This window comes from Sphaeramia orbicularis, chromosome 18 (assembly GCF_902148855.1).
Source record: "Sphaeramia orbicularis chromosome 18, fSphaOr1.1, whole genome shotgun sequence".
NCBI lineage: Eukaryota > Metazoa > Chordata > Actinopteri > Kurtiformes > Apogonidae > Sphaeramia > Sphaeramia orbicularis.
In genome coordinates, this window is record NC_043974.1 from 43,489,042 (window position 1) to 43,504,638 (window position 15,597).

Here is a 15,597-nt window from a genome sequence, read left to right on the forward strand (position 1 = left end):
CCGGCGCCGCGTTGGAACCAGTAACCACAGGTTCTGTTGTGTTTCATGTGTTCCAGTTTGGATCGGACTGGATCGTGTATCTGACCAAACCAGATGGATCCTACAAACAGACCAGCCTGGCGGAACTCCTACCGCTGGCGTTTTCTCCCGCTCACCTCCACAAGAACTGAAGGCGTCCAGCAGCGTTTGGTCCATCTGTGTGTCGTAGAACCTCTGAAAACGTCCCTCAAACCCCCCTCGGTTACATTTCACTGTCACTGTTACAAGCACAGAAATGTTACACGATTCAACCCCATTTATAACACAAACACGCAAATAACACTATACAACTGTCAGAGTTTGTACTGATAAAATAAACATTTTTCTCATGTGTAAATAATTTTATTCTGTCTGATTTATCATTTTTCAACAACAAACACTTTTGTATAATTTTATCACCTACAACAGGGAACACTGTCATGATATGGTCCAACCAGTTACTTTTCTGACTTTTCTATGAGTTAATTAAACGTCCATGGAAACTGCAGAACTGACACACTGCTGTTGTTTTCAGAACAAATGTGATGACAGAGCATTTATCTGGTTGTTATTTACTCACCAGAGTCACAGCTTCTTCTGCAAAAATGTCAGATTATAAAGTAGTTGGTTGGATTTGAAGACAAGTGCAAATGAAATTATTGTACAAATTACTATAAAGGTACACAACATTAGAAAGATTAATGCATTATTGTTAGTTCATGCTTATTAGTACATCAGCTAATGTTAATTAATGTAAAATGGAGTGTAAATATCCATGTTAACGAAACGAAAACAGTTTAAAAATGTATTATACTGTTATAGGAAAAATATCTTTAAAGATAAAATAAAATGTGCATGACAATGGTATTATGTTTATTTCACTCATTTATCTCTCTTTAGTTTTAAATATAATATGGAAATGTATAACATGCATGTATTTATTTAGTTATTTGTATTTATTCATTCTTTGATTTAGTTTTTCGTTATATTTATTAATTAAATTTTTTCATTTTTTTCTACTGATTTTCATACATTTTTACTCTTATGTTAATCCATTTTATTTGTTCTTATTAATTTATTTACTTATTCGTTCTTATTTATTTGTTTTCCTTCTTTTGTGTTTGTTTTGGTCAAATGACGTATCAAACTGACAGCTCAGCGTCACATGACTAAAAGTGGGCGTGTGCGTTCCTGACTTCCGGGAACATGGAGGCCGTTGTGAGTGATGTGGTGGATCCTGAGGATCTTCTAGTAAGTTTTCCCATTATTCAAGCTCTTATTTTCACATAACGGATATATGACATCTTTTACTACATATAGAGGCTTCTTTAGAGGGTCTGTGGTCCAGTGAAAAGACAAAAATGTGGCGTCGAAAGCTACTGTGTTGCGATTTTATTGTAGCTAGCTCATGCTAATGTTCGTGTGACGTGTTTTTAATTGTACAGCGGTGGTTTCTAATCATGAAAAACAGCTTCATTTATCAATTATTCCAGTCACAAGACGGTCGACCGTGTTCTTTACAAGATATAATGATATAATATATAATTACGGACATGTTGCATCAGTTGCTTGTGTAGCTGTAATAGGAAACAGAGTTAGTGTAATGTCATCGAATCAATGCGTTTCCTGTTTACGTTCCTTCATGAGGGGTCATTTAAGAAACGGTTCGGATTTCATGTGAGATATTTACTTTCAATTACAGAAATTTGAGAAGAAATACAACAATGAACTGGTGAAAGGAGCAGTGTCCAAAGAAACCAAGTTTGAGTATGCGTGGTGTCTGATCAGAAGTAAATACTCAGAAGACATTAAGAAGGGATAGTTCTACTGGAAGGTGAGTTTCATCTGATACTGGCCTGGAATGTTGGTTTGACACCTACAGGTTCCACTAAATAACTGTGTTAGGCTCATCTGATTCAATCAATACTGGGTTTATATTTGTAACTGTGAAGGTGCTTAATCATTTTTTAATAAAACCTGCAATAATTGTTTTATTATTTACATCAGCTTAACATTTTTCACCATTTTCTCACATTTTATAAGTCAAACAACTACCTGATTAAATGTTTTATCATATAAACAGGTTGTTTGACGATAAAAAAAAAAAAAAAAAATCAGTTGCAGCCCTAAATAAAGGGATTTGATGTATTTACTAGCTCGACTTTGTGTGACATGCTGTATTTTAATTTAACTTTTTTCATTTGTTACAGTTTGAGTTAATGCTTTTTTTTTTTTTTTTTTTTTTTTTTTAAGAACTTGTTCAGAAAGCCTCCAAAGACGACTCACGGGACTTCCTGTTCTACCTTTCGGTTGCCAACTACAGACTCAAAGTAAGTCTTCATCTGGTTGTTTATTCATATGTCAGTCAAATTAAACTCAGACACAGCTGTATTGTCATTCAATCAATAGTACATGATGGAACGAAACATAAGTTACCCAGGTCTTGGTTTTTGTAGCATGACAAAGATAAAAGGATGAAATGTAAAATCAAATATATAAGAGGTAAATAGGATAGAATAAAAACTACCATAACATATGCAAAAAATGAAATGGCTTAATAATAATAACTTCTTAATATACTTAACATACTTTATTGTTCTCGAGGGGACATTTGTCTTTGGCAAAGTTTTGAACAACTGCAGAACAACAACACACATACATACAGTCAGGATGAGCACAAAAGCAGAATATTGCACCTGTCCCAACAATAATAATATATAAAATACTATGATTGGACTTAAAAATAACTGAGCTTAAACCTAATCAATGATGAATGTGTAAGACCAATAGAAAAATACAATAAATCATGACTAAACTCAAGCCAGCTGCGCTAAAACCTAATCAGGAATAATTACATAACATACATAAAATCTATAAAAACAACCTTAAGAATAGAATAAAATGACCAACGATACTAAAAAAAAGGTGGAGCCTCATAGTCATGCTCATAAAACTGTTTTAATTTTTTTCCACATGTTGGTGTCATATTAATAGCATCAGTTTAAAATAGTAATTTCTAAAATAAACATCAAAATGAATTCCTACCACCAGCAGAGGGCAGCATCGCTTTGCTGAAGAGTTGATGTGTTTTCACAATTTACTGTTTATTATCTGTCAGTAAACTTCGCTTGTTCACTCGACAAACAAGGATGTGAGTTAATTAGTAGAGAAAGCAGCGTTAAAGGCATGTAAATTAATCCAAACGTTATTTTCTGATTATTTCCTAGTAGTTTTATTGTACACACAGAAATACTATTGCATTTACTTAATCTAAAACCTGCACCCACATGTATTTTAGTTTAGTAGTTTAGGTATTTTTATGACACTACATTTAGGCCTGTCACACCAGACTAATGAAATTACCGAACAGGTCACAGTGGACCAATGAAACCCTTTGAATCACCGTAAATCAAACACCACACACTACATTTTTCAGATCAGTCATTGTGCGCATCATGCACACACCATCATCGTGGAAAACACATGAAGAAATGCGTATGAGGCAGCTTTCAAGTTAAAGGCGATTGATCCGGCTGTCAAAGAAGGAAATAGAGCTGCTGCACATAAGCTTGGCATCAATGAATCGATGATGAGACGCTGGCGATGGCAGCGTGTGCGGCTTATATTTAGGTTCACTCAATAGTCCGGAAATTATGGTTGATAGAAAAATTCTGTGATACATGCTGAGACAAAAGATGGAGTCACTGGATTCTGGAATCAGAAGATTTTATTTGCAAGGAGTCAAGTACATACAGCGAGATACAGCAGTTGACTGACTAACACCAGGAAGTTTAAGATCTTATAAAACAGGGGTGTCAAACTCATGTTAGTTCAGGGGCCACATACAGCCCAATATGACCTGCAGTGGGCCAGATCATTAAAATAATAACATAACAATACATAAATAATATCAATTCCAAAATTTGTATGTGTAATTTCTATGTTTTGGAGAGACAAAAGTAAAATTATACTATCAACATTTTTACATCTACAAACTATCCTTCAAAAAAAATGTGGAAAAACATTAACAATCATGACCAAAGGGAAATTTATCAAGAAAAAAAAAGTGCAGTTTTAACAATTTATGCCATTATTTGGCCTCAGCTTCTTATTTTCCCATGTTCATTACAACGTACAGATGACAGTAGATCTACAAATACATAAAACATTTAATAACTGACAGGATACTGGTAAAATTACTCTTAATTCTCTAAAGACATTTCAGGTTGTTCATATTTGTTCAGTTTTTTTCACATTTTTTGTAAAAGGCTAGTCTGTAAATGAAAACATTTTTCTGTAATTTTACTTTTTTTTGCACTAAAACAAAGACAGAAATTTGTGTTTTTTATTATTTATAGTTTATTATAATAGTATTTTACTGGTCTGACCCACTTTTAGATGGAATAGACCTAAAATTATTTTGACACCATTGATTGTTAATATCGTCAGTGTAATTTTTGCATTTCACAAATTCATCCCATGGGCCAGATTGGACCCTTTGGCGGGCCGATTTTGGCCCCCGGGCCGCATGTTTGACACCTGTGTGATAAAAGAACATGAATATTACAACCATTGGTCCAAGTGTCCAAACATAATGACGTTGATCAAGTTCACCATTGGCTTAGGAATCCAAAACACGGTGATGCATGGGTTCAGTGACCGTATTTGTACTCTTCTCCCACATACACTATGGCCTGATCTCCCCAAGGCCAACAGGCCGCTCTGGCCCCGACCTGGCACCACCAGACAGAAAACATGTAGATAGAGAAGAAGTGGTAGACGTATCCTGGGTGCTTTCTCAGAGGATATGTCACCACGACCCATCCATGACTCGTGGTCTGGATACCTGGTATTTACAGAGAATAGTCTAATATCATATTTCTGTAACAATGGTAGAAGCATTTCAGTTTCTACAGAACAGTTGTTTTGGTGTTATAAAGAACCGTACTACATTTTTCCAACTAAATTCTCACCAGGAGGCTGAAGAGGAGGTTACAGTAGCAGATTCACACACATTGTCCCATTGTTCCCATGATAAAACAGTATTCAATTCTTTCTCCCATCCTTTTTTAATATAGGCCCTGAAGCCACTTTCCAAACTAAAAGATGATTTCAGTTGGCTTTGTTTATTTTATTGCGCTGTTGTCATATCTGCTCTTTGGTTCCATTATTACCTCCTCACCTCATAACTGTTACAGTATTAAACTGCTGCTTCTGTAAACAGACTGACATGTATACTTTATATTCTGCTATAGTTTATTCTTTATTCAGGGTTCATACATGTGCTTGAAATCCTTGAAAATGCTTGAATTTCAAGGTCCGGAAAAGTGCTTGAATTTCAATTACAGTGCTTGAAAGTGCTTGCAATTCTACCTCTGTGATGGGGTTTATTTATTTATTTCTAATATAAACTCAGGTCAAAGCTACTTACAGAGAGGTGATACATTTAGGAAAAATAAAACTTTATCTCAAAAAAGAAAATTCCAGCGTGTTCTCAGGTCGACTCCAGGTACATTTGTATTTTAACCTTAGCCTCAGTGCCAGTGTGTCTGAAGAACGTGAAGTAGCTTCCCTTTTTTTGTGTTCTCCTTTAATTTCTAAACTTTTTGCTATTATCAAACATAATTTTAGATGTTTATAGCGTAAATACAATGAACATCATGAGAAAAAATTTGAAAAAAAAAATTATAAGTGTATGTATTTTTGTAGACATGGATTTTACTCCAGCGATAAGGTGAAAATGAGCCTTAAAAGTGCTTGAATTTGACCTTGAAAAATGTGTACGATCCATGTTATTTTGCTTCTAGTTTATTATGTTAGTGTTTAGTGTGTTTGATCTTGTGTTATATTTTATTGTTATATAGTGTTTTATGCTGCAGCTGCACTAAAGTTCTCAGTTTGGGATCTATAAAGTCTGTCTGTCTGTCTGTCTGTCTGCCTGTCTGTCTGTCTGTCTGGCTTGTATACTTTCATTGTGTTGTACTTTTATTGTTATATTTGTATGTGTGAAACCAGCATTTTCGCTCTAACCGTCACATTTACATCTAGTGCTTTTCCATACAGATGTTCGTTACTGTGCCTCGTCCAGACCAAGGTTCTAATAGTTTTGGATTTTTCATTATAGTTTAGTTTTATTTAGTTTTGACTTTTTTTTTCTCTAATTCAGTTAGTTTTAGTTCGTTTCTAGAGCAGGTTTGCTAGTTTTTATTAGTTTTAATTTTTTTCTAAATGCTTAATTTTAGTTTAGTTTTTGTATTAATTTTAGTTTTGTCATATCTTTTCTCTTCTCTGTCGTCGTATTCAAATAAATCCCAGACAGGACTCTGCTGCTTTCTCCCAACTTTAGTCTCCATGTTTCCAGGTAGAGTGGGGACCAGAAGACGACTAAATGACGAGTGACGGACCGTCAAGTGTCGTATGGTGCCAACAGCTAAATTGCTAGAGCGAAATCAATGGCTTTCGTATCAATCCGACATTGACAAAGACGAAAATGGAGGAATTTTATCCATAATTTCCATACGTTTTAGTTAATTTTGTAAACACACAATACAGTTTCAGTTAGTTATCGGTTTTTTCTTTAATCATAGTTTTTATTTATTTCAGTTAACGAAAATGCTTTTTCAATTCTAGTTTTCGTCATTTCGTTAGTTTTCGTTAACGATAGTAACCTTGGTCCAGACCAAATAAAGTCATAAATAAACAGATAAAATCGTTGACTCTTGCTGCTTTTTCTCGTCCCAGGAGTATGAGCGAGCGCTGAAGTACATCCGGACTCTTCTACGGAACGAACCGGGGAACAAACAGGCTCAGGAGATGGAAAAACTCATCGACAAAGCCCTGAAGAAAGGTACGCTTCAGCCGCAGCTCACATTAGTCACATTTAAGTGGGTCCGTAAAGCTGACGCCTGCTCCTCTGCCTGCAGATGGCCTGGTTGGCATGGCGATGTGGGGGGGATCGGCCTGGGCGTGGCCGGGCTGGCGGGCCTGATCGGCTGGCGCGGGAAGGGAGCGGCCAAATCCTAACGTGGATGTTTTCATTCTGCTGGACTGACTCACTGACACCCACCCCCCCCCCCCCCCCCCCCCCCAGTGTAACAAGGGATAAGAGTTGCCATGGTAACAGTAGCTGGATTCAGTTTAGCGGCACTTTTTCATTAACTGTAAATAAAATAAACACGATGCAGCTTCATTTAATGTCGCGTTTGTTCAGACTAAACTTCCTCGGTTGGTGTTTTGTGAAGAAAATCCTCCATAAGTTTGGTTCTGAATGTGCACTGGCGATGGTTGGAACAGGAAGTGTTACTGATGCTGCAGGAAGTGGAACGGCGTCGCAGCGACTCCGACGTCCTGCTGACGGCGTCGAGGCGGAGTTTTCTCTGAGTTTGGATTTGTGTTTTCTACCATGGTTCAGAGAGTTGAGTTTAAGGGACGCGACACAATTAACCTGGAATTAACCCCGTTAGTCATTGACAGACATTTACTACTGCATCATATCACTGGTGTTTTCCATCTTGGTGAATAAAAATGACTTTAAACTAATAAAAGGGTTGTGATTTAAAGTAATCGTTGTCCTTAATGGGCGTTTACACCTTTATTTACATCTGAAAACACACAAAACACCAACCGATTACTCATACAGGTTAAAAAGATCCTTTAAAATCAGTTCACATTTCAATTTAATACTTTTTTAAAGGGTGAAAATACAAAAAAGTCACAGTGTTTTAAAGGAAGTTACAGGATTTAGTGAAAGGAAGAGATGTTTTGTGTGTTCAAAGTAAAGGAAAAGGATCAGGATCCGAAAACTTCACATAATATACATTTTTAATTAAATACTTTATTATGTAAAGGAGGTTTAGAAGGATTTAATAACAGGCTGCAATGTTTTGGGGATGATTATTGTCTTAAAATACAGTTCGAAAATCATGTAATAAATATAGAAATAATGGTTTCTTTTTCTTATTTTTTTTATACAGGTTGGTGTTCTTCTTTACACAGAAAAACTTTAGAATCAATAAAAACAGTAAATATTCAGTAAAATTCCACACTTAATTTTATGGTAATTCTACAAATCTTTAAAATAAATGTGAGAAAAATAAACTTGTGCAAACCGTGTAAAAAGAAAAAATACTGTAATAAAGTCAAAGGCCTAAAGTCCTGAAACGTGAGGGTTGTTTTTTCTTTTTTATCTTGTTTGCACAAACTATCTTAGATACACATCATGATAATCTGAAGATGTAAACTTATCTCGTTCAAACAGGATAATTATCTTGTTCTCACAACGTAAAGAAAATGACCAGAAAAAAAAGGAGTCACAGGTCAGGACTTAAAGTTATAGACAGGAAATCAGAGAAAAACCCGTTAAAGATCATCTGATGTTTATGAGGTTTTAAGAAGAAAACAAATGAATTTTAAGAAAACCACACTGAGCTGAGAAAGTGTTTTATTTCATAAGTTAATAGTAAATATTTGTACATGTACCACAGTATTTTACTTGTGGTGGAGTATTCCTGCAATCTGAAATATTACTCTCACTTCTACTAGAGTATTTACCTGCAAGTATGAATACTTTTACTTGTAGTGGAGTATTTTCTCAGTGTGCATGAATACTTGTACTTGTAGTGGAGTATTTCCACAGTGTACATGAATGCTTTTTACTTGTAGTGGAGTATTTCTGCAGGATGTATGAATACTTTTACTTGTAGTGGAGTATTTTCTCAGCCTGTGTTGATACTTTTACTTGTAGTAGAGTATTTCCACAGTGTGCATGAATACTTTTACTTGTAGTGGAGCATTTCTACAGAGTGTATGAATATTTTTACTTGTAGTGGAGTATCTTCTCAGCGTGCATGAATACTTATACTTGTAGTGGAATATTTCCACAGTGTGCATGAATACTTGTACTTGTAGTGGAGTATTTCCTCAAGATATGTTAATATTTTTAATTGTAGTGGAGTATTTCCTCAGCATGTATTATTACTTTTACTTGTAGTGGAGTATTTTCTCACCATGCCTGAATACTTTTATTTGTAGTGGAGTATTTCCACCATGTTATGAATACTTTTATTTGTAGTGGAGTATTTCCACCATGTGTAGGAATACTTTTATTTGTGGTGGAGTATTTCCTCGGTGTGCATGAATACTTGTTAGTGGAGTATTTCCATAGAGTGCATGAATACTTGTACTTGTAGTGGAGTATTTCTACTATGTATATGAATAATTTTATTTGTAGTGGAGTATTTCCTCAGCATATGTTAATACTTTTACTTGTAGTGGAGTATTTCCTCAGCATGTATTAATACTTTTACGGTAGTGGAGTATTTTCTCAGTGTGCATGAATACTTGTACTTGTAGTGGAGTATTTTCTCAGCATGCATGAATACTTGTACTTGTAGTGGAGTATTTTCTCAGCATGCATGAATACTTGTACTTGTAGTGGAGTATTTTCTCAGTGTGCATGAATACTTGTACTTGTAGTGGAGTATTTCTCAGCATGCATGAATACTTGTACTTGTAGTGGAGTATTTCTTTAGCATGTGTTGATACTTGTACTCATAGTGGAGTGCGTTAGTACTCTTAGTACTTTGTCGTACTTTTCCAGTTCTTTCCGTTCTTCCATTTATTTATGACATGTATCCTTTTATTGACGGCTCAAAGTCCAGTATATGACGTGACGGTTATTCCATTTATTGACTCTATTAAACTGTCAGTGTTTCTTTAGCGTAGCTCCTGTTTCATATTTATTATCGGAGTCTTTGAATGCAGCGCTCGGACCACATGTTGAGCCCAAACATGTCTGACCCAGTGGACCGCCGTCGTTGCGTCCTGACCCCGAAGATGCGGAGGGTTTTTACAACAGGAAGGCGTAAGGAGGCTATCAGCGTTATCAGCCCAGGAGGTGTTACTGATTAACGCCCTGACAGCACCGAAACTCCCCAGGCATGATGGGAAAACAGACCTGTTCTTTGGTGTGAAAGACTGAGGGAAGCAGAAAAAAAAGAAAAAAAAGCCGTGGATCAGAACACGGAGGTAAATATTTAATCGGCCCGGGCTCATATAATTCAGATGAGCTTCAGTGAGTTTCAGTCACATGTTTTCAGCAGTTTACACTCATGACAAGGATATTAATGTATAATCACCACAGGGGATGTGTCTGTCCAACAGCAGGAGGAGTTCAATTACAGCCTGTATACATGCCATCACAGGCCAAGTTTAAAGTTGAACCATAAACCACAGCGGCACTTTATCATCTGTCACCTCCTATCTGGGCCTTCACCCCAGGTTTAAGTGTAAATGAAACACATTTTCACACATGAACCACATTAATAGTCCCTTAAAACTCCTTAATTTTACTATTATCGTGACTTCTTCTCCATATTCCACTGTTGTTGTAATGAGCTGCTGTTCAACATGTATGTTACCTGGTGACCTTTGACCCCTGAGGTTCATGGATCAGTGTCAACGCCCTGTTTCTCTAATGGTGTTATTAATTTTATGACATCATAAACTCATTTTTGTTTCGCTTGGATTGTTGACTGGAATAACTGATCAACAGCAGCAGAAATAAAGTAGAAAAGCACTCAGAGAGCACAGACCTCCGCCAAGGCAGATCAGCCCCCCCCCCCCCCCCCCGATCACCACCAAAATGTCATCATTTGCTCTTGTGCCAGTATCAACATTTCCTGAAAATTTCATCCAAATTCTTCCATAACTTTTCGAGTTGTCTTGCTGACAGACAAAAAAACACACCATTTTTTAGCTTCAGTTTTCAGTCCTGGGTGTTGGTTGAGATTGAGGCGGAGAACTACTACACAGAGGTTCCCACCTGTTTTGTCTCATGACCCATTTTAACATCACACATTTCTGGCAACCCCAGACATTTTTTTTTTTTTGCTAAAATTAATTTGTTTTTGATCATGTAGTAGGTTGCTATACTATGTTTCAAATACAGGTTAATTTTAGAGGACATTTAGTCTATATAATGTATATTATTGTGGACAGAGGCAGTAAATCCAGGTGTAGATTACTGCACAAAGTGAGAATTTGATTTTCCTTGGTCAGGATCTGTCCAGTCAGTCCAGCTGTGATTTACAAGGAGGACAATTAATACTGAACAAACAAGAACTGAAACTATGAATTATGAAAGAGCTGCAGCATCTGAAACTGACCACAGTGAACATGTGACAGATAAACAGAACCACAGTGCTGCAGTTTCAGCTACAGTTTATCATGTCTGTTATGGATTGGGATTGTCTCTGTCAACTCACCATATGTTTTTTTATTAGGAAATTTTTTTTTGTTTGTTTGTTTATTCTTATCAATTACTAGAAATATCAGGGGACCCCATTTGTATTCCAGGTGACCCCACATGGGGTCCTGACCCCAAGGTTGAAACACACTGTATTAATGATGAGGTCAGTGGTTCCCAACCTTTTTTGGGTCGTGACCCCAATTTAACATCATACATTTCTGGCGACCCCAGACATTCAAACAGAGACATTTTTCTCTTGGGGGTGTCTGAGCAGGTCCAGGTGGGCGAACCAAATCTTTCCGTTCTTTGTTCGGTCTGGTGTTCTGACTGCAGCTGTGTCCGGGCAGGGTGAAGCGTAGTCGCTAACGCACGCAGTCACATGATCTGGTCAATCAAGATATGGCCTCTCAGATATTATAGAGTATCCTGCATCTTATTGAACTTGATTTCTATAGGACAAGTGTGTGGGGTTTTAATTATAATGAAATATATATTGAATCATTAAAAAAATGTATTAGTAATTTTTTTTTTTTTTTAAATCAATTACTAGAAATTTCAGGTGACCCCATTTGAATCCAGGCGACCCCAAGGTTGAAAAACACTGGATTAGTGTGATCAAGAAAATCAGACGGAACATTCTGATTTATAAAAAAAAAACACAAACGACATAGACCAAACATCTAGTCTGACTAATGCAAAAGAGAAGATATGGACGATAAATGGGATCGACATGGGTTCATGACGTAGCATCACACCACTGTTAAAAGTAGAATCTGAGGATAAAATTATACCAATAATTTTTTAAAAGGGTTCATTGTGAGTAGAACCTTCTTATTGGAACTCTTTATCGGTCGTCTCAGGATAAATAGATGTTTTCACGGCGGACTCTTACTTTTCCACATAAACCTTCCCTTTTCCTGTTGCTCCACCTTTTCACATGTCGACATCGTGTTTGTTTAATGTGATTTTCCTGGAAAGGACGAGTTGTAACAATCCACTCATTACCTTCTAAACATCCCATAAACTTATGCTTTCACAGACTAAAGCACAGTCTCATCCACCTTTAATAACACACAGCTATAACTCAGTGATGCTGCAGCCAACGCAGCTGTAAAATGGACTTCGCAAACAGTGTGGCCATAAAACGAGACATTTATGAACCAAGGATCCAGTTTCCAGAAGAGTCCGGGTGGAGCTGAAGGAAATCAGACACTTCTAATAAAACTAGTCCTATTACCGTCTCATCAAATAAAATATATGAGTCTCTAAAGTCCTGAACGGTTGTGAATCTTTTATCTTATTTTTACATTTATATTTTGTGTGAACAAGACAAAAACTTAACAAACAGGGATCACTGTCCTTCACTTTTCTTACATTCAATATATGATTCATACTGAGGTTTGTTTATTTGCTAACTCCATTTTTGAAGCTAATGATCATCTTTATTCGTTAAATACATGAAAACAGTCTGTTCACCTGTTTCTTGGTTGTATTTTGAATAAACTCCTTAAACCAGGGGGTCTCAAACATGCGGCCCAGGGGACAAATGCGGCCCCACACAGGTTCCCATCCAGCCCGTGGGATGAATTTACAAAGTGTAAAAATTCCCACAGTCAAGGGCTGTGGAAGTTATCTTAGTTCAGGTTCCACATCCCAGACCAATATGATCGGACAGTTAAATAAAAACAGCAGAAAAACCGACAAAAAATAATGAACTCCATATTTCTTCTCGGTTTGATGTGAAAAAAATATACACTATGCTTATAAACAATGACAACTTCAAATTTTTGTCTTTGTTTTAGTGCAAAAAATAACATTAAATTATGAAAATACTTACATTTACAAACTATCATTAAACAATAAAATGTAAATAATCTGATCAAATATGAACAACCTGAAATGTCCAAGAAAATTAAGCACAAGTTTAACTATTTTCTGCCTGTTCCTCAGTGTTAGTGTCTTTGTAGATCCGATCCATAATGCACATGTAGAAATGATAAGTTGAGGCAGAATATTGTAAAAAATGCACTTATTTTTCTTAAGAAATTATTATATTTTTTTTTTTTTCAGGTTATTCACATCTTTTTTGTTTGATAGTTTATCAAAGTAAGTATTTTCATAATTTAATGGGGGTTTTTTTGTACTAAAACAAAGACAAAAATTTGGAGTTGTCATTATTTTTAAGTTATTATGTTATTATTTTACTGGTGCGGCCCACTGGAGATCAAACTGGGCTGAATGTGGAACCTGAAAGAAAATGAGTTTGAGAGCCCTGCTTTAAACTTTCTTCTTTCATTGTTAATGTTTCTCTTCTGCTCTTCTACAGCAGCACCAACATGAAGTGTAAAGTGAGCATGATGCGTTCACCTGGACCACTGGAAGGTTAATAAACACTTATTCAATACAGTGAAGATGAAAATAAAACATAAGAGATAAAAATTACATGAAATAACTAAAGCTTTTACTCTTTGAGGACATTTTAGAGCCTGAATAAAGTTAAATCCTCATTTCTATTTGTACCAGATTCTTTTTTTATTTATTATCTCTTGTTCTGCTTTTTTTTCCCTGCTGTAAACTAACCCCATGATCAGGTTTATCATCTATTTATGGATTCTCATTCCTTTTTTTGTTGTTGTTTGTGTCGTAGATGTTCATATTTTTTATTGTTTTTCAAACACAGCCAAGTAGCTTACAGAAATACAAAAGGAGAAAAAAAATAAAAATACAAAAGAACATAACTATGACTGACAGTCAGCAGGATGAGAGTTGAACTACTTCCCTCATGTATTTTATGTATTTAATTAATTAATTAATTAATTATCATTTTTATATTATTATTATTATATTAATTTTTTTTTTTTCTTTAAGATCTTCCACGCCTTGTAGTTTTGTTTTTGTTTTTTGGTTTTTTCATGTATGTACAGGAAGCCCTCAATGTTATTGTTATTATTAAGCCAACACTGTATGAATGTCATGATCCAAGTGAAAACTCTAATAAAAACTTGAATTATAAAAAAAAAAAAACAAAATACAAAAGAAAAAGAAGAAGAAGAAAAAAAAAACTTAAGTAAAGTAACATAGGGGCGTACAACTCAAGATGATTAGGTACATGATGTTGGCATTAATCGACTCAAAGTGATCCAAAAAATCCTTCAACCACAATTCTCCTGAATCAAAGCTTTGTTTTCCTTCATTTCCTGCTGTTAAACATTGGTTCCACTGTTGTGTTTCACACGGACACTTTTTGTGATGCACAAAGAAGCTTCAATTCAGGAAAACTGCAATAGGATATTTCCTTCAATCAATTCGAGTCGATTAATCGAATCGTGAATTTTTGCATTCGCTTCAAGCACACCTAATCGATTAATCGGTTGCAGTCTCTAGTTTGCATCACTAGTAAACTGGATGGATTCCACGTAGGAGTCCTTAAAAAAAAAAAAACGTGAGTGGCATGTTCTGGACCACTTCCCTGTACAAGGTCTTCATTGGTTTGATCCATATGGTCCAGAAAACGTTCCCCTGGATACTGGAAGGATAAATAAACAGATATTCAACACACTGAACATCAAATAACTAAAGCTTTTTACTCTTTGAGGACATTTTAGAGCCTGAATAAAGTTGAATCCTCATTTCTACTCATACCAGATTCTTTTGTTTTATTTATTATCTCTTGTTCTGCTTTTTTTTCCCGTTGTAAACTAACCCCATGATCAGGTTTATCGTCTATTTATGGAACCTCCTTCTTGACCCTGATACTAATGAGTTTACTTTTCTCAGCTCTTTTACAACCCATCGAAGGCTTTGTATCTGCGCCGTGACTTCACATTTATCTTCATATTATCAGTGTTTGCCCTGGATCTGCCGCCGTCGACCCATTGATTATTAATGAAGACACACAAAACACACAAACGTCCAGATGAAGCCGTGACTTCAGACCTAAAACCGATCCACGTTTGACACGTTTCCAAAAAGGTTTCAACACCGGGGAGTGGCCGGACCTTGAACATGTACCCACCGAAACAATAAAACAACACAAATCCACTCCTCCGGGGTTTTCGATTGGACGTTTGAATCAAAACAGGCTGAGAATCTATAAAACAAACACGTATCTCAACAGGTGCAGTTTAATAAGACAGATAAAAACGTCCCATTCGTCATCAAAGTCACAGAAAACCGAAACATTTAGTCACAATTCACATCAAACCTCAAAGCATTTACTCCCGTATTCTGTTTAGTTACTTTTTGTTGTTCATCCTCACTTATTTTACATTATTTTGGTCATTTATTTTCTTTGTTTTGTTCAGTTATTTTCATTATACTCTTTATTTTGT

General features: G+C 35.8%; 1 protein-coding gene and 1 pseudogene across 1 annotated transcript in view; both read left to right on the forward strand.

The window, feature by feature from the left end:
- The window catches only part of LOC115438373 (cytidine deaminase-like), a gene marked incomplete at its 5' end in the record, with an annotated part of 558 nt that extends 344 nt beyond the window's left edge, over positions 1-214 (forward strand). The window contains one exon of the mRNA XM_030161949.1: positions 57-214. Coding sequence (XP_030017809.1) covers positions 57-170 — 114 coding nt within the window. The remainder of the gene's footprint in view (positions 1-56) is intronic.
- A 990-nt stretch (positions 215-1,204) lies between these two features.
- On the forward strand, positions 1,205-7,581 carry LOC115439069 (mitochondrial fission 1 protein-like; annotated as a pseudogene).
- The last annotated feature ends 8,016 nt before the right edge of the window (positions 7,582-15,597 follow it).